This window comes from Crinia signifera, chromosome 11 (assembly GCF_055691185.1).
Source record: "Crinia signifera chromosome 11, ASM5569118v1, whole genome shotgun sequence".
Classification (NCBI taxonomy): domain Eukaryota; kingdom Metazoa; phylum Chordata; class Amphibia; order Anura; family Myobatrachidae; genus Crinia; species Crinia signifera.
Genome location: NC_139227.1, coordinates 50,139,724 through 50,161,939, shown reverse-complemented (window position 1 = coordinate 50,161,939; position 22,216 = coordinate 50,139,724). Strand labels below are relative to the sequence as shown.

The window sequence follows — 22,216 nt, the reverse complement described above, 5'->3', positions numbered from 1 at the left end:
AATGAAATCTGGTGCATAGATGACTGCTGAGTCCACGTTAGTAGATGCTCCATAAGGCGCCTATACATTTATTTGGCTTGCAATTCTAACACACACTTTAAGCTAGCTTAACTAAAAATAACTCACGCTGACACAATAAAGACACGGACACCGTACCAATTAGATTTAAAGGTCATAAGTATATTTGGTACTTGTGTACAATCACGGCTCCCACGATGTGCATCGTACAGGGAAAAATGGCATTGCATCGCATGCGATCACACAATCTAACGCTGGGAAGTCTCACCACCGCTCTGGCCGGTGTGGACACTCCGCTGACGTAGTGCCCACCGCGCCCCCCCCGCAAAGGCAGGACACCCTGCCGTCTTTCCAGGGGGCAGTGCCTCCCAGCGCCCTCTCATGCCACAAGTGACCGCTGGACCGTGACGCTCTACCGCCTAAGTTGTAATAATGGTAAATGTACCAATGATTTGACTATAAATTGAAATGCCAAAGGCAAGGGAGGGTGGGTGGGTGGGGCTAAAGAAACTTCTGCAAGAGGAAGTACTTCCTGTAAGGACTTGCCTATATACCCCTCTCCCTAAGCTCACGCCCCCCCCCCAGTTCACCCAAAGGCTAACTAACAAAACTGAAACCAACTTTAAACACACTAGCAGTCATTAACTCTTTCCTGCCAACTCAAAAAATTTAAGCCTCTTAAGTACGCTCTGGCTTAGGCAGCCCTCGCTTTATCTAATGTTGGTTAATCTAAATATTCCATAGATGTACACTGTAAGGGGCAATAGGGAGATCCCACCATGACCAGGGGCTAGTGATGATGGAGCCTGGATGATAAAGTTTTTAAATGAATCTCGATCTCAGCCATCTACAGTAACCCCTCTTTTGTGTGTGTGGGCTACGTGCAAAAGCAGACAGTAATTACATTGCACAGAAACAATATAGATGTATTTTCTCCCCTTGTCTGGCAACATGGTTTGTTCCAAATACAAAGTTACTTGCTATTTGTGCTTTGCTTCCAAATCAGAATCCGGACCATAGTTGTAAGTCAAGATCCTGGTCTTTGCCTGAGCCCACTAACATATTTTTACACAGATGAGATTGCAGTGGGCACACCAGTTTTATGACACTGTGTATTAGAGAACATTGTGGCAGATGTATCAAGCCTTAACAAGAGATAAATCCGAGGATAATAAAGAGAGATAAACGTCCAGCCAATCACATCCTAACTGCCATGTTACAGGCTGTGTTTGAAAAAAGTCAGTAAGGAGCTGATTGGCTGGAGGTTTATCTCTCCTAATCACCCTTGCATTTGTCTCTTGTTAAGGCTTAATACATCTGCCCCAATGCCTGTTATGTGCCTTTCAAATGAGCTGTCAAACAGGGCACCACAGTGCTGATGGGAAGGAAGGTCCATAGTTGCCTACATTTCTGGTGCTAGCCTGGTCAGCGCAAGGGGGCGTGGCCAACAGGTACATGTCATCATATTTCCGCCAGTCGTGTCATTGCTTTCTCTTTGGTCTGCCCACTGGAGGGTTTCCCACTCTCCTGTGATGTAGGGGACCCCCCCCCCCCCAAATCCTGGAGTCTCCCAGATATTCTGGGACGGTCTGCAAGTATCATTTAAAAAGTACAAATGTATTCAGTAGCATTTTAGTATTCTCAATGACTCCTCCATTCCTTAAAACATAATGGTGCCAATTCTTAATAAAGAGAAATGACTTGCATTCCTCACTAGTTAAAGGTATCACCAGTAGTTACCTTCTACCAATGATCTTCTACAATGTACTTGTTAAATGACAAGCTAGGAGCTGATTGGGCAACTCCTCCACTTGTCCACTCATTACAATATTTGATACACTTACCCCTAAGTCTCCCTATATCTCACTGCAGCGTTCTATAGAAGTACCGGTATAGAGTTCTTGTATATTGTTTTACTCGATTTATTGTACATAAGAACCGGACACAGCAACTGTATCACAGTGTTTAAAACAGGGTTTAAAGGTGCAATGTTTCACTGTCCGGTTCTGCCGCTGGTGCACTAATTACCATAACTACCACAGAGCATGCAACCTCATTGTTCTGTGACCACTTCTCCGTCCTCTGCTGGGGAAGTCTGAACTGCGCTGTGGTGCATATACTCTGGATGATCAAAAAGACTTATTCACAGTAGGAAACAGCCAGCAGAGAGTTTACGTGATGGGGATTAACCTCTCCCGCTGCCATAAAAGCAGAAATGTCATACCTGTGGACTGAACATTGTGCAGGCAGTCATAGCATTCCTGTATATGGTGCATGTTGTGCTTCCCATAACTAAGATCCTAATACACTGATATACACCAAGAGGGTGACCTAGGTCATTGCTTGGTTAATCCGTGTTGTGGCTCAGTGTGAAAGGGCCAAAAATAACCCATGTTCAGTTACTTGGGAATCCTAGGCTGTAGAATAAATTGATGCAGGGCTGTACAGACAATGGGCCAGCCGTGTTTGAAATGTAAAGCCCGAAACATCCCTTTGGAAGAAAGAACTTCTGAAATGTGGAGTCTGTGCAGTGGAGCTTAGATGTCCAGTCTGCCCAGATGCACGTAGGCATTTGTGTATACTGCCTATGCCCAGGGCTGGTTCTGGTCACTATTGTCCTCCATAAACCAGGGTGATTTGGCAGAAACTGAGGCTTGGACTTTCTGCAAAAATTCCCAATTTTTTTTACCTTACATTTTACTTACTAGCGCGTCAGTCACCACAATATGGAGTAATTAAAACTTTAAAAAGTCTAAAAATCAGGAAAAATATCCATGTGGTGAAACTAGGCCAAAAAGCTGAAATTGAAAAGCAAAGTAATTTTAGTTATTCTCCTTCTAACATTTTTATTAATTCTAATTTCCATTACTTCATAATGTGGTCTCTATAAGGGATTCAAAACATGCCTGGAAAAGATGGAATAGGTGAACCGATGTTTTCTAATGTGTGCGGCTGACACGACGAGGGACCGACCCTCGATTCTCATTCCTATTGCATGGTAACTGAAATGTTTTCATACACAGATCGAGGACAGTCCCTTAGGCTCCTTGTGCAGAGGCATCCTGGACTTAGGAACATATAGCATCAGTAAGTAATTTGTGCTGGGGGTTTAGATTTTGGGTTCTGCGTCACTACAGGGGTGCTGATATTAAATGCAGTGTGGCTCACAGCATGGTGTGCGAAGTCTGCCTCGCAGCAAAGTGAATTAGGCCCATTGTGCCGATGTATCGCTTTATATATTACTAAAAGCTAAATGATCTTTCAACAGAGAAAGAGGCTCATGGGAAAAATGGAAAAATGTTTGTCTTCTCACTGGAACCCAATAATCCCGATGAGCCGTCAGTAGATTTAGCAACTGACAGAGTGGAAGAGCTGTTTGAGTGGTTCCAAAACATCCATCAGATTGTAGGAAAGAAAGTGGCGCAGGTAAGAAACCAAAAATATGTATTGTGTATACTGTGTTGTTGTACTCGCTATGTAAATAACTCGCAAGTTTGTAGCATGTAGGCCCGCAACCCCCCCCCGCCAGCATTGGAGGGTCTGGCGATGCCGCTGGTCCAGCGGGGGGGGGGGGGGGGGGTGTGTGGGCATACCCGCTGCTCCAGGGAGTTGCAGGCATACCCGCTGCTCCAGCGAGGGGGAGGGTGCGTGCAGACCCACCGCTCTGGTGGAGGGTGGGCATACCCGCTGCTGCGCGGGGGGGGGGGTTGGGGTGGTTTGTGGGAAGACCCGCCGCTCTGGGGGAGGGGGTGTGGGCAGACCCGCTGCTCTGGGTGGGGGGGTGGGGGGGGGGGGTGTGTGCGGCCAGACCCGATGCTCCGGGGGAGGGGGGGGTTGCGGGCATAGCCCCTTACGACGGTGTGAAGAGCGCCCTCCTAGTGTGTGTGTGTGTGTGTGTATATATATATATGCCGCCAAGAGAGGAGACTTTCAGCATGACTTTGGGGGATGGTGCTTCAGCGTGACGTCATTAAGCTCCACCCCCAGGATGGGAAATAACTAATTTTGCCTTTCTCTGTGGAGGGGGCGGGACTATAATGACGTGATTATGACACTTTAGCCCCGACCCCTCCGTGGAGATCGGCAGATTGGGTTATTTAAACGCCAAGGTCAGGGTGGAGGAAGCCGCAGCGGGCTGAGCGTGGATGCCCAGGATTCCAAGAGGGTTGCCCACCTTTCCAGGGGGCCGGGAGGTCTATATATACCTAAATTGACTATGGGAAGAGAGGTGTACAGTAATAAGGTTGACGTGGCAATGATAGTCACAAAAAAAATGGTCAACATGTTTTTTTGGTCCAAAACTAATATATTTTATGTTTGGTGACCACCATCAGTACATACTGTACGTCTACCCCCCATGAGCTTGATTTGCTCGCCACGCTTTGGATATGATTACTGTTCCCATTAAATTCCCACGTGGATAGTAAAAGCAAGCAAATGTTTGGAAAAGCTGAAAAGAAAAATCAAATACGTCAACCATTTGGGTGTCGACCACTGTCATGTTAACTTTTTGAACATGTCGGGGGAAAATTTACTAATTTCTCTATTTCTCATGGGATGTTGCTATCGGCAACCAATCAGATACTATCTATTATCATCATCTAGAACAGGCATGTCCAAACTCTGGCCCACCAGCTGTTGTGAAACTTCCAGCATGCCTTGCAATAGCCTTGCAATAGTTTTAGCATTCCCAAATAGCAAAACTGAGGCACGGCATGATGGGACTTGTAGTTTCACAACAGCTGGAGGGCCATAGTTTGGACATGCCTGATCTAGAAGGTGCTAAATAAATAAATAAATAAATAAATAAATGTAGATTCTGATTGGTTGCCCATAGCAACATCCCATGTGAAATAGAACTCCCATTTTAGTAAATTTCCCCCATAATGCCCAGCCCATATGGTCGACATGCATTAGTCGACAGGGTGAAATTTTGACCAGGGACAAAAGATCGACAGTTACTTAAGGGCCCTTATTCTGGTTGACTGGCAAAGGCAAATTCCTTATCAGATGGACAGAACCATGTGCACTGCAGGGGGGATTTATTTTTACACTGCAATATATATCTCAATATGCCGAAAAACCCCACTAAATCTAACTCTATCTGCACAAGTTACATCTGCCCCATCAGCAGTGCACATGGTTTTGTCCATCTGAGAAGAAATTTGCCTTTGCAAGTGAACCAGAATAAGGGCCAAGTTTAACAGGAACAAAAGGTTGACATGACATTGGTTGGAACACGTTCTTTCTAGGCCTGTCGACCTCATTACTTATGCACACACAGACCTTACATCACCATATCCCAGGGCCTCGCTTACATCACCATAACCCAGGTCCTCGCTTACATCACCATATCCCAGGGCCTCGCTTACATCACCATAACCCAGGTCCTCCCTTACATCACCATAACCCGGGTCCTCGCTTACATCACCATATCCCGGCTCCTCACTTACATCACCATATCCCAGGGCCTCGCTTACATCACCATAACCCAGGTCCTCGCTTACATCACCATAACCCGGGTCCTCGCTTACGTCACCATATCCCGGGTCCTCGCTTACATCACCATATCCCAGGGCCTCGCTTACATCACCATAACCCAGGTCCTCGCTTACATCACCATAACCCGGGTCCTCACTTACATCACCATATCCCGGGGCCTCCCTTACATCATCATATCCCTGGGCCTCGCTCACATCACCATAACCCGGGTCCTCCCTTACATCACCATATCCCGGGGCCTAGCTCTCATCACCATATCCCGGGTCCTCGCTTACATCACCATATCCCGGGTCCTCGCTTACATCACCATATCCCGGGTCCTCGCTTACATCACCATATCCTGGGCCTAGCTTACATCACCATATCCCGGGTCCTCGCTTACAGCACCATATCCCGGGTCCTCGCTTACATCACCATATCCCGGGTCCTCGCTTACATCACCATATCCCGGGTCCTCGCTTACATCACCATATCCCGGGTCCTCGCTTACATCACCATATCCTGGGCCTAGCTTACATCACCATATCCTGGGTCCTCGCTTACATCACCATATCCCGGGTCCTCGCTTACATCACCATATCCCGGGCCTAGCTTACATTACCATATCCCGGGCCTCGCTTACATTACCATATCCCGGGTCTAGCTTACATCACCATATCCCGGGTCCTCGCTTACATCACCATATCCTGGGTCCTCGCTTACATCACTATATCCCGGGGCTTCGCTTACATTACCATATCCCGGGGCCTCGCTTACATCACCATATCCCGGGCCTAGCTTACATCACCATATCCCGGGCCTCGCTTACATCACCATATCCTGGGTCCTCGCTTACATCACTATATCCCGGGGCTTCGCTTACATTACCATATCCCGGGGCCTCGCTTACATCACCATATCCCGGGCCTAGCTTACATCACCATATCCCGGGGCCTCGCTTACATCACCATATCCCGGGGCCTCGCTTACATCACCATAACCCGGGGCCTCCCTTACATCACCATATCCTGGGGCCTCGCTTACATCACCATATCCCGGGGCCTCGCTTACATCACCATATCCCGGGTCCTCGCTCACATCACCATTTCCCGGGTCCTCACTCACATCACCATATCCAGGGTCCTCGCTTACATCACCATATCCTGTGTCCTCACTTATATCATCATATCCCGGGGCCTCTGTAGGTGAAACAGTTAAGGACGATGAGACGATATTCATTCTAATAACCAGCGTTGGGGTGTAGTCAGCTCCTAATGCAAACATCTGGCGCTAAGTGACTCTGACATCAGCCATTTGTCTTGATTGCTGGTGACATGAATATGTTTAATCGCAATTGGCATATTATACATTTTAAATTGCTTTTCCCATTGACTTTAACAACCCACATCCATATTTATGCCCTCGCAGCGCACTGGTAATAACCCCTTATTCACAACGTACTCTGTGACATTCCGCCTGAGAAGTTTTTCTTTTTTTGCTGAAGTAGCGTAAGCGAAATCAAGTGTTACAAAGCTAGATAGAGTATATACAGTATGTGTGTTGTGTGTGTGTGTATACACACATACACACACACACACACACACACACACACACGCATAATAGGATTTGTAGTTCCACAATAGTTGAAGCCTATATGAAATGCATAAAACATTGTTTTGGGTTTTTTAAAGAACATTTTGTAGCAGATGCACTGGGATTAACCCCTCCTTTAACCCTGGTCAGAATGTCGGGTTGCTGGACCCATTTTATTTGAAAAGGTTCATTTGCATCGCACGCCAACCCTGCAACAACCCGGGTCGGAGCCAGGTTATTTGTGCGATATGAAGGGGTATCAGAGTATCTTACTACATACGGAATACATGCCTAGCAGATGTGGGAATTTTGCACATCGGGATGCTGCTGTTGGTCGTCAGACTGCCAACATCCCAAGATCCTAACTGTCATTTATCACATACAGCCTGCAACATGCCAGGCAGGTGCATGTGGGCTGCCACTTTACCTCTTACCACGTTATCTCTCTCTGAGGCTTAGTACATGGACCCCTTTATGTGCATGAAAAGTGTAAATAACAAACATCTTTGCCTAGAGATGACACATAGCATTGCAATATTCTCTTTGATGTGTTACACATAGATCAGTATGTCAGTGTATTGAAGTTAATTAAGATATGAAGCCTCTTTGAATGCGGCTTCATCTGAGATGTCATTGTCACGCCAGCCTCTCTGTCTGCAGGATTTCCTGATCAGGGACTCGGAGAAGAAGCAGGCCATTGCCCGGGAGTTATCAGACCTGGTGATTTACTGCAAGCCGACGACTGAAGCCAAGGACAATCTAGGTATCGCTGTGCGGGGACTCTCTGGTGTATTATACTGATCGTTTCCTCGCTGTGAATTCATGTGTCATCCGCTCCGAGCACACTCAGGTCCCAGAGGTTTATTCCTATGGGATGCCAATCACTAGGTTTCCCAATTTGTACAGGTACAGCATCCAGTACAATGCCAGCCTTGTGCTTGTCTACCTGGCATTGTCTGTAAGCTGACCCACACCTGTTTGCTCCTCTGTTCAGTGCTGTACATTCATATATAGTTACTATCGGTTGGGTTTAGCTTCCTTATAGGCTGTCATTGTTAATATAGGGCCCAATTCAGGCCTGATTGCTGGGCTGCGAGTGTTTGGATCCCAGCAAGTGGGTTATCGCCGTCCCGCCGAACGCACCCCCCAGCCTTCCGTGCCCCTGTGCAGGACTACGAACAGATATGTATGAGTTCACATCCAGTGCTCGCTCAGAGGAACAATCATGCGATGGTAACTTGCCATTGAATGATTTCTCCTCTTCTGCCCAGGAGTCTCTCTGCGGCTGGGAGGATTTCAGGGGCTTCCTAGCAGGCAAAGGAACACCTGCATTTCGCCGGGCACTGCCAGCGTTTCTATGGGCGCACCCACCGTTTTTGAAGGCATGCCCATGAAACGTCGGGGGTCTACCCTACACTATCACCGTATGTCAATCAGTCTGCGAGTGCCTTGCAAACATAGGTATTTGTATGTATCATCCGGCACAGGCAGGGACAGCGGCTAAGCAGGGAGCCCGATTGGGAGATGTGCAGAGCGTAGTACATGGGGGTCTGCACATGCCTGGTCCTCGCTGACCGCACATACACGGGGGGTTCTGATGGATCCCTCCACCAGTTACAAGTGCAGTGAGTAACCCATAGGCTAGGATAGGTAGCTGCACAGGCCAGATACTGGTACATATGGCAGCATTGCGTCCTACATTGAATTACTTTGGGGGGTACTTGTGTATTATTACAGCGCCCGATTTTATATAAATCGCATACGATATCGTATACGATATCGCATATGATTTGCGGACGATTTGCAGCCAATTCGATCCTCGATGCGATTTTGCATCCGATTTGCTGCAATTTACTTCCTATCCAAGCCAGCCTGAAGCGTGGGGAGCGCAGCGTCCTCCCGACCTGTTCATACCCTCGGCATGGAGTTGATTTTATAAAGCATGGCGAGCGTACGTGGAAAACTATCCCAAAGCGTGGCAAGTGGACGCAGAATACAAGTCAATTAATCAGTGTCCCCTCGCGGCACTCGCCACGCTTCGGGATTGTTTTCCGCGTCCGCTCGCCACACTTCGGGCTCGGTGGCTCGCTGCGCTCGCCACGCTTTGTAGAATCAACTCCACGCCAATGTGGATATTGGGGGTATGAACAAGTCGGGAGGACGAGTACCGCGTCCTCTCGCCACGCTTCGGGCTCACTTGGATAGTGGGGGTGTGCAAGGATGGAATAGCATGCAAATCGGCCGAAAATCGCAGAAAATCGGACGCAAATCGCATCCGATTTTTGCATGAGATTTGCGGCCGATTTCGTGGGCGCCGTGATAATACACAAGTACCCTTTGGGGATATGACTGCTGGCAGGAATGGAGGGATCACAGCAGGTAATCAGAGAATGACGGGATATGTACACACACGTGGGCGATATATTGCTCAGTGTCTCCTCTTCATCAGCAACCAGAGATGGTCACTGATGAAAGGGAACCTCTGCCGGGGTGCCGCAGGGGTCAACAGCGATCATAAGGGGGCTAAAAACGGGAGCGTGCACCCAGCGATTTATCGCTGGGTGCACACTCCAATCGCTGGCAATATGGTCGTTCAGCAACCATATTGCCAGAGATAAATGCTGTGTGTACGCACCTTAAGAGTTGTAGTTCAGCAAGAGATGACAAGCCACGTCTGGCCAGGTGTAGATCAGGGGAGATGAAAAGCGCTGCTCATGGTTTCGGTCTTTATTCACTGACAGCTTTACGACATAGCGACGGCTTCCTAAGCACAACAACTTCATTTCCAGACATAAATAGATTCCCTGATCTTGCCACAAGCAGGTCCAATTAAAATAACTCGTTTAATTATGTAATTATTTTAAATGTCTTCTAATGAGTAATCTAGGGGATGGTAATTATAAGGTTAATTTAGGAAGGTTGCAAGCGAATATTTCCCTTCTCTGACAGCTGAAGGTGTCATTGGTCTGAGGTGCGCGTATCATTGGTTTGAGGGGATAGGGTCATTGGCTCACCATCAAGTAGGTCGACAAGCATTAGGTCGACATGAGTTTGGGTCGACAAGACTTTAGGTCGACATGGGTTAGTTCGACAGGGTCATTAGGTCGACATGGGGATTTTTAACAGTTTTTTTGAGCCGACATATGCCGACAGGCGCACGATTTTATATAAATCGCATACGATATCGTATACGATTTGCAGCCGATTCGATCTGCGATGCGATTTTGCATCCGATTCGCTGCGATTCACTGCCTATCCAAGTCAGCCCAAAGCGTGGCGAGCGCAGCGAGCCCTGCAAGGGGACGTGGTACGCATCCTCCCGACCTGTTCATACCCCCACTATCCACGTCGGCGTGGAGTTGATTTTATAAAGCGTACGCGGAAGACAATCCCGAAGCGTGGCGAGCGGACGCGGAATACACGTCAAGTAGTCAGTGTCCCCTTGCGGCGCTCGCCACGCTTCGGGATCGTTTCATGCCCTACCATCCACTAGGGCAAGGTGGGAGAATAAAAGAGTGTGCCGAGCAAGGGGGCCATGCGAGGGTACGTGGTGGTATGTTTCGGTGTCCATGTCGACACAACATGCAGTATTTCATGCCTTACCATCCACTAGGACATAAGGGTTAAAAATAAATAAAACATGTTGACTTTTTCACATCGACCTTACCCATGTCGACCTAATGATCCTGTCAACCTTACCCCTGTCGACCTAATGATCCTGTCAACCTAACCCATGTAGACCTAGACTCATGTCGACCTTCCTGCATGTCAACCTAGACATATGTCGACCTAAATGCATGTCGACCTAATGACTGTCTAACAACTTGCTGGTGACCAACTGATCCACACCCAGTTTAAGATATGCATGTCATTGGGTTAGGGCGAGTGTGTCATTGGGTTGAGGTGTGACGTGTACTCGTTACGCTACAGGAATATATAATATTCCATTTCATTTATACAAGGGATGATTGTATTCATATGAACTTTATTTTTATTTTTTTATTCTGTATTGGCACCTATTTATAGTGTTATATATAATTTATAGTAGTGCCCTAATTCATGCTATGCCCTATAGTAGTGCCCTAATTTGTGTTATGTCCTATAGGAGTGCCCTAGTTCATGCTATGCCCTCTAGTAGTGCCCTAATTAATTGTATGCCCCACAAGAGTAGTAGTGCCCTAATTCATGTTATGCTCTATAGTAGTGCCCCTATTCATGTTATGCTCTATAGTAGTGCCCCTATTCATGTTATGCTCTATAGTAGTGCCCTAAATCATATTATGTCCTATAAGAATGCCCTAATTCACATGTTATGCCCCATAGAAATGCCCTTATTCATGTTATGCTACTCTTGGATGCTGATGCTTCTGTACATTTTGGCCAGTGTTGCATCTGACTTTTACTTGTTCTTACAAAGTGAGACCAGATTTCCGAGAAGTGCGATCGTTTGTGGAGAATAAGGCAGAAAGCATCGCCAGGCAGAAACCCAATGAGCTCCTGCTTTATAACCGCAAAGCTTTAACCAGAGTCTACCCCAAAGCACCAAGAGTGGACTCATCCAACTATGACCCCCTGCGCCTCTGGCTGTGCGGAGCCCAGATGGTGGCATTAAACTACCAGACTCCAGGTAAGCACATCGCCATTTATTCTATAATATTCCTCATGTTATATACTACACTCATGGCTGAGCTGGACATCTGCCAAGCCCCAGAAATACTGATGGCATGGTGGAATGGCCCACTAGATTAACCACCACCTGGATCATGAAGCTTCCTCCTTCACAAGTAATAACACTTTGGATTTCCCTGTCTTTTCAGATCGATCCATGCAAATAAATCACGCCATGTTTTCAGCCAATGGTCGATGTGGTTACATCCTGCAGCCAGAGTGCATGAGGCAAGACCACTACGACCCAAGCGATGCTAAGAGACAGTGGCAGATGATTTTGACCATCAAGGTATGAGAGGAGTAAGTGTGCGGTGTGCAATGGAATCCACTTAGCTGAGATGAGATCCTGACTCAAAAACCCTCATATACTTCCAGGTCCTTGGTGCCCGCCATTTGCCTAAGCCAGGTCGTGGCATTGCCTGCCCTTTTGTAGAGGTTGAGATATGCGGAGGAGAGTATGACTTCAATAAGTTCAAGACCAGTGTTATGAGTAAGTAGGAGATGTCTCTGTGTCGCCAATGGGAATTCCAACCAACGGAACAAAGCCTACACCTCATTCTACATAATACACATTCAGAAGCGATGACCCTGCTCCGTGACTGCTATAATAGATTGACAATGTTATTGTCCACACCAACTGGTCAACATGCATCAGGTTAAAAGGTGCAAAAGGGCCACAGGTACAAACAGCGGTTAAGGTCGACATGGTCATAAGGTTGACGTGGCAATCATCGTCACACAAAAATGGTCAACATGTTTTTTTGGTCCAAAACTTGTATATTTGATGTCATCAGTACATACGTCTACTCACGTGAGCTTGCTTGGCTTGCCGTGCTTCCGACAAGATTACTGTTCCCAATAAATGCCCACTTGGATATTAAAAGCATGACCACTGTCACATGACTTTTTCAACATGTCGGGGGAAATTTACTAAGATGGGAGTTCTATTTCAGATGGGATGTTGCTACGAGCAACCAATCAGATACTATTATTTTCTAGAAGGTGCTAAATAAATAAAAAGTAGAATCTTATTGGTTGCTATGGGAAACATCCCATCTTTAGTACAACTCTCATCTTAGTAAATTTACCCCTAACTCTCTCTGCAAATGTTACATCTGCCCCACCTGCAGTGCAGCATGGTTCTGCCCATTGAGATCCTCATTGAATGACCCTCATAATGTGGGAGTGTGACTTATTCTGGAGCATCCTCCAAACTGTAACCAGGTGCAGAGAGCTGGTGACTGGAGAATGATGATTCATTATTATAGCGACAACCAGGGCCGGTGCAAGCCCCCCGCCCGCCCGCAAAACCCGCACGCCCGCAAAACCCGCACGCCCGCCCGGAGGGGGGGGCAGGATGCGGACAATACTTACTGCGGCACGGCGGGGGTGGGGGGGGGGTGGGGGTTACTACTGCTGCGGCGGGAGAGGCGGCGGGAGAGGGGGTGGGTGAGCGGGCGCACCGCTGTACCTGCTGCGATGTACAGCTTCCTGGTGCTGCGACTCCTCTCCGTCCTCGCTGAAATCCCCGGGAGCGGGCGGCGTGCGGGGGGCAGCGTTGATTGACGCCGGGCAGGAATGATGCTTTCTGGTACCTCGGCATCTCGGTACCGCCCTCCAGTGGCCGGCGCCCTAGGCAAATGCCTCGTCCTGCCTAGTGGTGGCGCCGGTCCTGGCGACAACACGCATTACTCGCTCTCACTCACGACTGCAGGACTTTCTTCTGGCTGCACCTACTCTGTGGAATCTCCTCCCACCCATCCATGTGTATCCCTATAGAGTGTAAGCCTACAAGCAGGGCCCTCCAACCTCTATGTCTGTCTGTCTGTCTGTAACTGCCTACTTTGTTTTATTACTGTTCCCTATTGTAAAACGCAACGGAACTTGCTGCGCAATAGAGGAAACTGTTCATACTTATTATTATTATTATTACTATTTATTATCATGCTACTTTGCTGTTCTAGGTGACAACGGCCTGAACCCGGTGTGGACCACCGTCCAGCAGATCATGTTTGAGATCTGTGAGCCAAACCTGTCATTCCTGAGGTTCACAGTATACGAGGAGGATATGTTCAGTGACCCCAACTTCCTAGCCCAGAGTACATTTCCTATTGCAGGGCTAAAGACAGGTACAAATATATATAATATGTATATATAACGAGGGCTGTCTGCATGAGCACAGATTTGTGACTGACCCAACTGTGTGTCGTGGTAGTGCGGGGTGTGTGTGTGTGTGTGTGTGCAGCTGCGAGTAACACGGGGGGGGGGGGTTGCACCTCCCATGTCATAGCCCCAAGTGTATATATATAAAATGTTTTCTGGGGTACACAAATGTATCCATACAGTACATCCCACAGCATGAAATGGGACAATTCAGCTTCAGTTGTAGTATTGGGAGGGTATACGGTCGTATTATTGACCACACTTGGGCGGGGTCGACAGGTCGCGAGGTCGACATGGTTTTTTTTACTGTTTTTTGAGCCAACCTGTGCCTAGAACCCTGTGACCTAGTTGCATGTCCACCCAAATGTGTCGACCTAATGACTGTCGACCTAAGTGTGGTAGAGAAAACGATCCACACCCTTTTGGGAGCATGCACAATTTAGTGATTGCAGTGATTTACTATACTGCGGCAGCCCCCTGGCTATGCAGCCAAGAGCAGGGCCGCCATCTTTTGGGTCACAGCGACTGAGTGTGTGACGTCACGCGACCCTCCCCAATATCACGGCCATGCCTGGATTCTCCGGACTGCACACCCACAGCACGAGTCGCAACTGCAGATTAAAGTGTCATGCATACATGCTCCGGTGTTTGCGGAGAATAGCGGAAATGGCTGAATATCGATTTTCACAATTCTGCTGTCGCTAGGTCCAAATCTGCCAGGGTGTCAGTCAGTGCCGGTCTGCCAGGGGAGAGGGGCAACTGCTGCCAATCTGATCCCATGGAATTAAGCAACAACCAACTTCTGACCCTAGAACCTCACTGTAATATAATAAGAGAAAATCAGGACTATTCTGCATTTCAGGGTACCGATCGGTTCCTCTCAAAAACGGTTTTGGCGAAAATATAGAACTGTCTTCTCTCCTGGTATACTGCCAGATAAAGAAATATCAGGTAAGTGCACAAATCACCACATTTGATTAACATACCTGTAATCGGTGCGCTGTATACATCTCTCTATATAGTTCCACAATGATCTTGTTACCTATTCACTCACTTTCCTTAACAAATCTCACCTGTTCTTATACTTGTATGACCTACAGTAAATAACATAAAACCTTCACAGAATGTATCCACACATTGGGCCTTATTTTGGTTCATTCTTTCTGACAAAATCCTTCTTAGATGGACAAAACCATGTGCACTGCAGGGTGGGCAGATGTAACATGTGCAGAGAGAATTAGATTAGGGTGAGTAATTTTGTTTCTGTGCAGGGAAAATACTGACTGCTTTATTTTTACACTGCAATATAGATCTCACTTTGAAGTAAAACCCCACCCAAATCTAATTCTCTCTGCACAAGTAACACCTGCCCCACCTGAAGTGCACATGGATTTGCCCATCTAAGAAGGATTTTGTCAGAAAGAATGAACCAAAATAAGGCCCATTATTATTGCATTAATGTTGTATGTCGCAGTGCAGTACACACTCTGATAGAGAGAGGAATACATGGTTTCCCCAGCACACTAAATGACACCAGTAACCAGATATAAATGCTACATGATAATAGAATTCAGACATCGATGTTGCATATATTTGTGCACATATATGAATAAGCTCCCAAGCCATCGTCAAGGCTTCTCTGTGTATTGGGGGTTCCTATTGCTATATCTAATGCTGCCCATACACTTGTGAGATATAGCATGCAATCATTCGATTTCAACCACATCTGTTCGATAAATCGAATGATTGTATGCACATTTTGTGTACCATGCAACGCGTCTCGTGATCTTATGTTCTGCACATAATATTTATCGAATTGTGTGTGCGGTGGAATGCGGTTTTGTGCGCATTTGATTTTTCTAACTGCGACGTTCGATTCCTGAAGATTTCTGCTCAATTCCTGGCCTTCCACCCACTGTGCACATGACTGCACAAGATCTGTCCGATTATCTGGTGTGTTTTTGACGGCATTCGATGTAATTGATTTTTTTTTATTGCATGCACAATTTTATGCCAAACAAAGCATTTTCGATGTGATTTATCGAAAGGTGAGCTTCAAGGGAAATCAAACCCGATATCGCATCAAATGCAATGGCACAAGTGTATGGGTAGCATAGGTGCGGGGGGCAGCACCTGAAAAAATCAGCAGAAGCCAGAAAGCCCAAAAAAGCACACCAGTGAGAGAACTAATGTGTTCATAAATGTTAGTGTTAAGAAGTTAGTGCTATATCCAAAAAGTGATCCAACAGTAATGAATGTATTTAAAATGTTAAAGATATAGCGGGAAATATACTAAGCCGAATACGCCTATTTTAGTAAATCTGCCCTATTTACAAATCACATTTCGGCAAGAATACGACCGATGAGTCATATTCATTCACATTAAGAATACGAATATGACTGTCATATTCATATTCTTAGCAAATTTTCCCCATAGTGTTAGTAAAGAGATCAGTAAGAGAAAAGTGTTATATCAAAGGAAATAGTGTGCCACCTGGGGAATCCATCCATTCACATCAATACAGGGGCACCACACACCAAACCTATGTTGCCCCAAGCTCAGTCTTTATTTAACTAGTATAGAGCAACACTCTGATAAAAGCAGTTGAGTTGTTTTAGAGGACAGTTATACTGTATATGCCAAATGTTTCCGTCCTTTGACTTTAAAGCCCCAAGAATGTGTTGTTAAATGGCTTGGTTAGAGCTGTTCCAGCTTCTGTAAAAGCCGGATAAGGATTCCTGGGGTTATGGTTAGGGAGTTAGGCTGGGTACACACCTAAAGATTTATCTGTCCAATATATTTGGTGGGAACAAAAATATGGAAATATTTGGGAGCATACCTGTATGACAATTCAACATTTTCTCCTAAACACTGGAAAACAGACAATGGTCATTTAAATAAACTGTTAAAACCATTTGATGTAACAACTGTATTAAAAAATAGTTTTTATCCATTTTTCAGCATTTGAGAGCAAATAGTTGCTTTTCATTTTCTCCCACACAGTACCAGGTTTTTTCTTTGCACCATACAGATTAGACAGATACATTTTTGTGCGTACCCAATTTGAGAAAGGGCTCTATCAATTAGCCCGGGTCTCCTCAGAGAAGGCTGATAAGTACTTAGGGGTGTAAACATGGGCTGCAGGATCACCCAGTCACAGCTGTAGATAAGCTGGTGGCAATCCCCAGCAGCCCGCGAGTACAGCTGAACAGACACTGCAGCATCTAGACAAAATATTCGGTACTTGTGTAATATCTGGGCGCCCGATGTGTTTGATTGTATGCCTTAACTCAAGGCATACAATCAGATGCAACCAAATTGCATGCGATGCAATGCAATCGACGCTATTTTCTATTGGATTCCATGTTAAATGGTCCCTGTTCATACCCCCACTATCCAAGTGGGCATGGAGTTGATTTTATATAGCGTGGCGAGCCACCAAGCCCGAGTCAACTCCATGCCCACTTGGATAGTGGGGGTATGTACAGGGACCATTTAACATTGAATCCAATGGAAAATCGCATTCATCGCATCGCATGCGATTTGGTTGCATGCGATGCGATGCGATTTTCCTGACCGGATCAAAAAATCGGGCACCCAGATATTACACAAGTACCAAATATTCTTGCCTGCAGCGCCTATTTGGCCGGGCAATAGCGAAACTGTCTGGTGGGGCACATTCCGCTGCACTCATATGGTACACGAATTGGGGGTGCCTCGGGTGTCAACACTGACACGAAAAAAAGACTGTGAACCAGTTTCGCGTTGGCCTTTTGCTTATGTTGACATATTGCTTGTGTCGACATAATATAGCACATCCCTACTGGAGGGCTGTGGTGGAGGTCGGCGTCGGGAGATGCAGCAGAGAATAATCAGTGTATGGGGCAAAATAAAAATGAAATCTGGGCCAGCTGTCGGGCTCCTGGCAAGATAGTGTGTAGTATAAAGAAAGTGTGTAGATAGTGTGTAGTATAAAGAAAGTGTGTAGATAGTGTGAAGTATAAAGAAAGTGTGTAGATAGTGTGTAGTATAAAGAAAGTGTGTAGTATAAAGAAAGTGTGTAGATAGTGTGTAGTATAATGAAAGTGTGTAGATAGTGTGTAGTATAATGAAAGTGTGTAGATAGTGTGTAGTATAAAGAAAGTGTGTAGATAGTGTGTAGTATAAAGAAAGTGTGTAGATAGTGTGTAGTATAAAGAAAGTGTGTAGATAGTGTGTAGTATAAAGAAAGTGTGTAGATAGTGTGTAGTATAATGAAAGTGTGTAGATAGTGTGTAGTATAAAGAAAGTGTGTAGATAGTGTGTAGTATAAAGAAAGTGTGTAGTATAAAGAATGGTTTTCTTAGGGTGGGTCCTGCGCACTGGGGTGGCGCGGTGCTAGCTGCTGCACTTGTCCGGTGACCGATCCGGATAGTTTGGCAAATGGTTTTCTTTCTGGTAGTGCTGCGCTTTGCTCCTTGGGGTTTGTGTGGGTGAAAATGAATGGATGATTGCTGAGTGGTTTATGCAATGCGTTTTATTTAAACAAGGTGCAGGTTTATACAAGGTGCATACAATGTGAATACAAAGTATCGGTAGCCCTGTTACATAACGTGCAGTTTGTAATTATATAATAAAAAAGGGGGGGTTTAATACAATAATGCGTTATTGATGCGAGAGTGGCAGTGGTGACCGTTGTTTTATGTCACCTGATGGTGGGACAGGTAGCGGCGTCCCGCTTGCCTGTTTCCTGGGTATCCTCGATATCCTTAAATCGGTGGTGGTAAGTGGCAAAAAAGTTCCTGAGTTCTTGGGTGCCCAAGTGTGCCTTATTCGGTGGGGGTATGGTTGTGGTGGGGGTACAGCCAGAGGGGAGCCGGCGATGTTCTTAGGTTTCCTTGTGTGTTTTCCTGACAGGTGTTTTCTGGTCAGCGCTTGCAGGTGATTGGAGCGTCCGGGCAGGGAGGTTTGTTATGGCCGGTCTGGACTCACCGTGTGTCGCTTCCCCGCGGGTGGGTCTCCCCGTTGAAGGCTGGATTGTGTCCTGCCTTCCCCGGTGTAACTCGCCGTGGGTACCGCTGACGTGGTGTGTCTGGCGGGGGTCGCGGGCGGGTGATGCTTGTGATCGCAGCCCGCCGCCCGTAGTTTCCCGCCGACGGACCTGTCAATACTCACCTTCCCTGGATCCGTCTTCTGGTTCGGCGTGTGTGGCTTGCTTCGTGCCGGACCGGCGGGTGTCCTGGCCTTCTTCTTGGGAGTTTTGCAGTAGTTTGTGTGGCTGGGTTTATATCAGCTGTGGGCGGGTTCTCTGTGGTTCAGTGTCATCATCCGATTGGTGGATGTCGGCAGTGGGGGCGTTGGTGATTTCTTATTTGCTGGTTTTAGCTGTCAGTCATTTGTTCTGCACATTGTCATTAGTTTGATGATCAGCTAGCGGATGCTGGGTTTGTTTTCAAAGGTGTTGGGTATTTTTGCACATACAGTATTAGGTACAGTTGTTGCAGCTCAGCGTGTGGAAATGGTGTTGTGTGTGAATTTGGCTCTATATGTGAGTAGGGTGTTATATCAAGGAATGTGGTGGATGTATATGTTCTGGTCTGATGTTCTGGAGAGAAAAGCAGTGTTATCTGTGTTGAGTTTATACTGTTGGTATCCATGTGCTTTATTTGCGTTTTCCTATTATGGATTTGACTTCGTGGTCCAAGTTCAGGCCCCTTGGGTTGAAAGTTTGGTACTTGTTTCCTAGAACGGCCACAATCGTGAGTGATCGTGGCTCTTAATTAAGGGACACGATCCTCACGATGTGGCCGATTTTTGACACTTTTTTCACTTTGATTGACAGAAATCGGGTCAATCGGTCGGTCGCGACCAATTAAAATCGGCCGCGATGCGACCGACCGATTGACCCGATTTTTCCATAGACTTCAATGTTAAAAAATCTTTTAACATTGAAATCGGGAGGATCTTGTCGGTCTTGTGCCATTATAATGGCACAAGATGAGATGGACTTGATTAAGTCCATCTCACATAGGGAAAAATGTTAAAAAAGGTGAAATGGGCCAATATGACCCATTTCACATTTTTTATGTGCCCGCCATGACCCCACGATAGACGTCAACCCGAAGCGTGGCGAGCGCAGCGAGCCCGCGAGGGGCGGCGGTGCGCGTCCTCCGACCTTTTCATTCCCCTACTATCCACTAGGGCGTGGAGTGAGAATAGAATAGTGTGGCGAGCGCAGCGAGCCACCGAGCCCGAAGCGTGGCGAGCGCAGCGAGCCCCGCGAGGGGACGCGTATACCTGTGAAGTTAGACGCGTCCCCTCGCGGGGCTCGCTGCGCTCGCCACGCTTCGGGCTCGGTGGCTCGCTGCGCTCGCCACACTATTCTATTCTCACTCCACGCCCTAGTGGATAGTAGGGGAATGAAAAGGTCGGAGGACGCGCACCGCCGCCCCTCGCGGGCTCGCTGTGCTCGCCACGCTTCGGGTTGACGTCTATCGTGGGGTCTAGCCCACTTAGTAACATTTGTGGGGGCAATTGAAATTAATGAGGTGAAAAAAAAAAAAAATCGGGTGAAAAATTGGTCGATCGGATCGGTCACATCGTATGCGACCAAATCGCATGCGATGCGATCGATCCGATTTTTTATCTTACGACCACAACGATCTAAATCGTTGTGGCCGTTCTAGGAAACAAGTACCGAAAGTTTTTAATTCATACATCCAACGAAGTTCACACAAAACAACAGAAGTACAAAACCAATCACAAACTTCTCGTCAACAACCACAGGAGCCACATACCCAATAAAATCCCAAATCACATGTGAAAGCAAAGGACTAATATACATTCTACAATGCCCATGCAAAAAACAATATGTCGGACGAACAACAAGACCACTAAAAACACGAATAAACGAACACATCAGGAACATCAAAAAAGGACTGGAAGACCACAATCTCTCCAAGCACTACAAAGACCACCACAATAACGACCCAACCTCACTACACTTCATAGGAATTGAAAAAGTCACCCCGAACTGGAGAGGCGGCAACTACACACACCTGATAAACACCGCAGAACTTCGTTGGATGTATGAATTAAAAACTTTAAACCCAAGGGGCCTGAACTTGGACAACGAAGTCAAATCCATAATAGGAAAACGCAAATAAAGCACATGGATACCAACAGTATAAACTCAACACAGATAACACTGCTTTTCTCTCCAGAACATCAGACCAGAACATATACATCCACCACATTCCTTGATATAACACCCTACTCACATATAGAGCCAAATTCACACACAACACCATTTCCACACGCTGAGCTGCAACAACTGTACCTAATACTGTATGTGCAAAAATACCCAACACCTTTGAAAACAAACCCAGCATCCGCTAGCTGATCATCAAACTAATGACAATGTGCAGAACAAATGACTGACAGCTAAAACCAGCAAATAAGAAATCACCAACGCCCCCACTGCCGACATCCACCAATCGGATGATGACACTGAACCACAGAGAACCCGCCCACAGCTGATATAAACCCAGCCACACAAACTACTGCAAAACTCCCAAGAAGAAGGCCAGTAGGCCGAAACGCGTTGGAGCACACACAGCGACAAGCACCCACGAGATTGACAGCAACCAGGAGAGGCATCCCCGATATCCCCATCACCTCCGCCATCCGTCATCACAGACCCCTGCGCAACTGCACTGTGCAATCCCACCGGCACAGCAGAAGGAACATCGCAGCGTACAGCACAGACAAGCCAGGAACCAGGACACCCGCCGGTCCGGCACGAAGCAAGCCACACACGCCGAACCAGAAGACGGATCCAGGGAAGGTGAGTATTGACAGGTCCGTCGGCGGGAAACTACGGGCGGCGGGCTGCGATCACAAGCATCACCCGCCCGCGACCCCCGCCAGACACACCACGTCAGCGGTACCCACGGCGAGTTACACCGGGGAAGGCAGGACACAATCCAGCCTTCAACGGGGAGACCCACCCGCGGGGAAGCGACACACGGTGAGTCCAGACCGGCCATAACAAACCTCCCTGCCCGGACGCTCCAATCACCTGCAAGCGCTGACCAGAAAACACCTGTCAGGAAAACACACAAGGAAACCTAAGAACATCGCCGGCTCCCCTCTGGCTGTACCCCCACCACAACCATACCCCCACCGAATAAGGCACACCTGGGCACCCAAGAACTCAGGAACTTTTTTGCCACTTACCACCACCGATTTAAGGATATCGAGGATACCCAGGAAACAGGCAAGCGGGACGCCGCTACCTGTCCCACCATCAGG

The 22,216-nt window shown here is 47.1% G+C and overlaps 1 protein-coding gene across 4 annotated transcripts in view; it reads left to right on the top strand.

Moving 5' to 3' along the window:
* PLCG2 (phospholipase C gamma 2) overlaps positions 1–22,216 on the top strand; it is a 98,336-nt gene that overhangs the window by 63,233 nt on the left and 12,887 nt on the right. For all 4 annotated transcript variants that reach the window (XM_083165537.1, XM_083165536.1, XM_083165534.1 and 1 more), the window contains exons 24-31: positions 3,042–3,105; positions 3,287–3,444; positions 7,753–7,855; positions 11,510–11,719; positions 11,910–12,049; positions 12,136–12,250; positions 13,725–13,889; positions 14,786–14,874. In XM_083165537.1, coding sequence (XP_083021663.1) covers positions 3,042–3,105; positions 3,287–3,444; positions 7,753–7,855; positions 11,510–11,719; positions 11,910–12,049; positions 12,136–12,250; positions 13,725–13,889; positions 14,786–14,874 — 1,044 coding nt within the window. The remainder of the gene's footprint in view (positions 1–3,041; positions 3,106–3,286; positions 3,445–7,752; positions 7,856–11,509; positions 11,720–11,909; positions 12,050–12,135; positions 12,251–13,724; positions 13,890–14,785; positions 14,875–22,216) is intronic.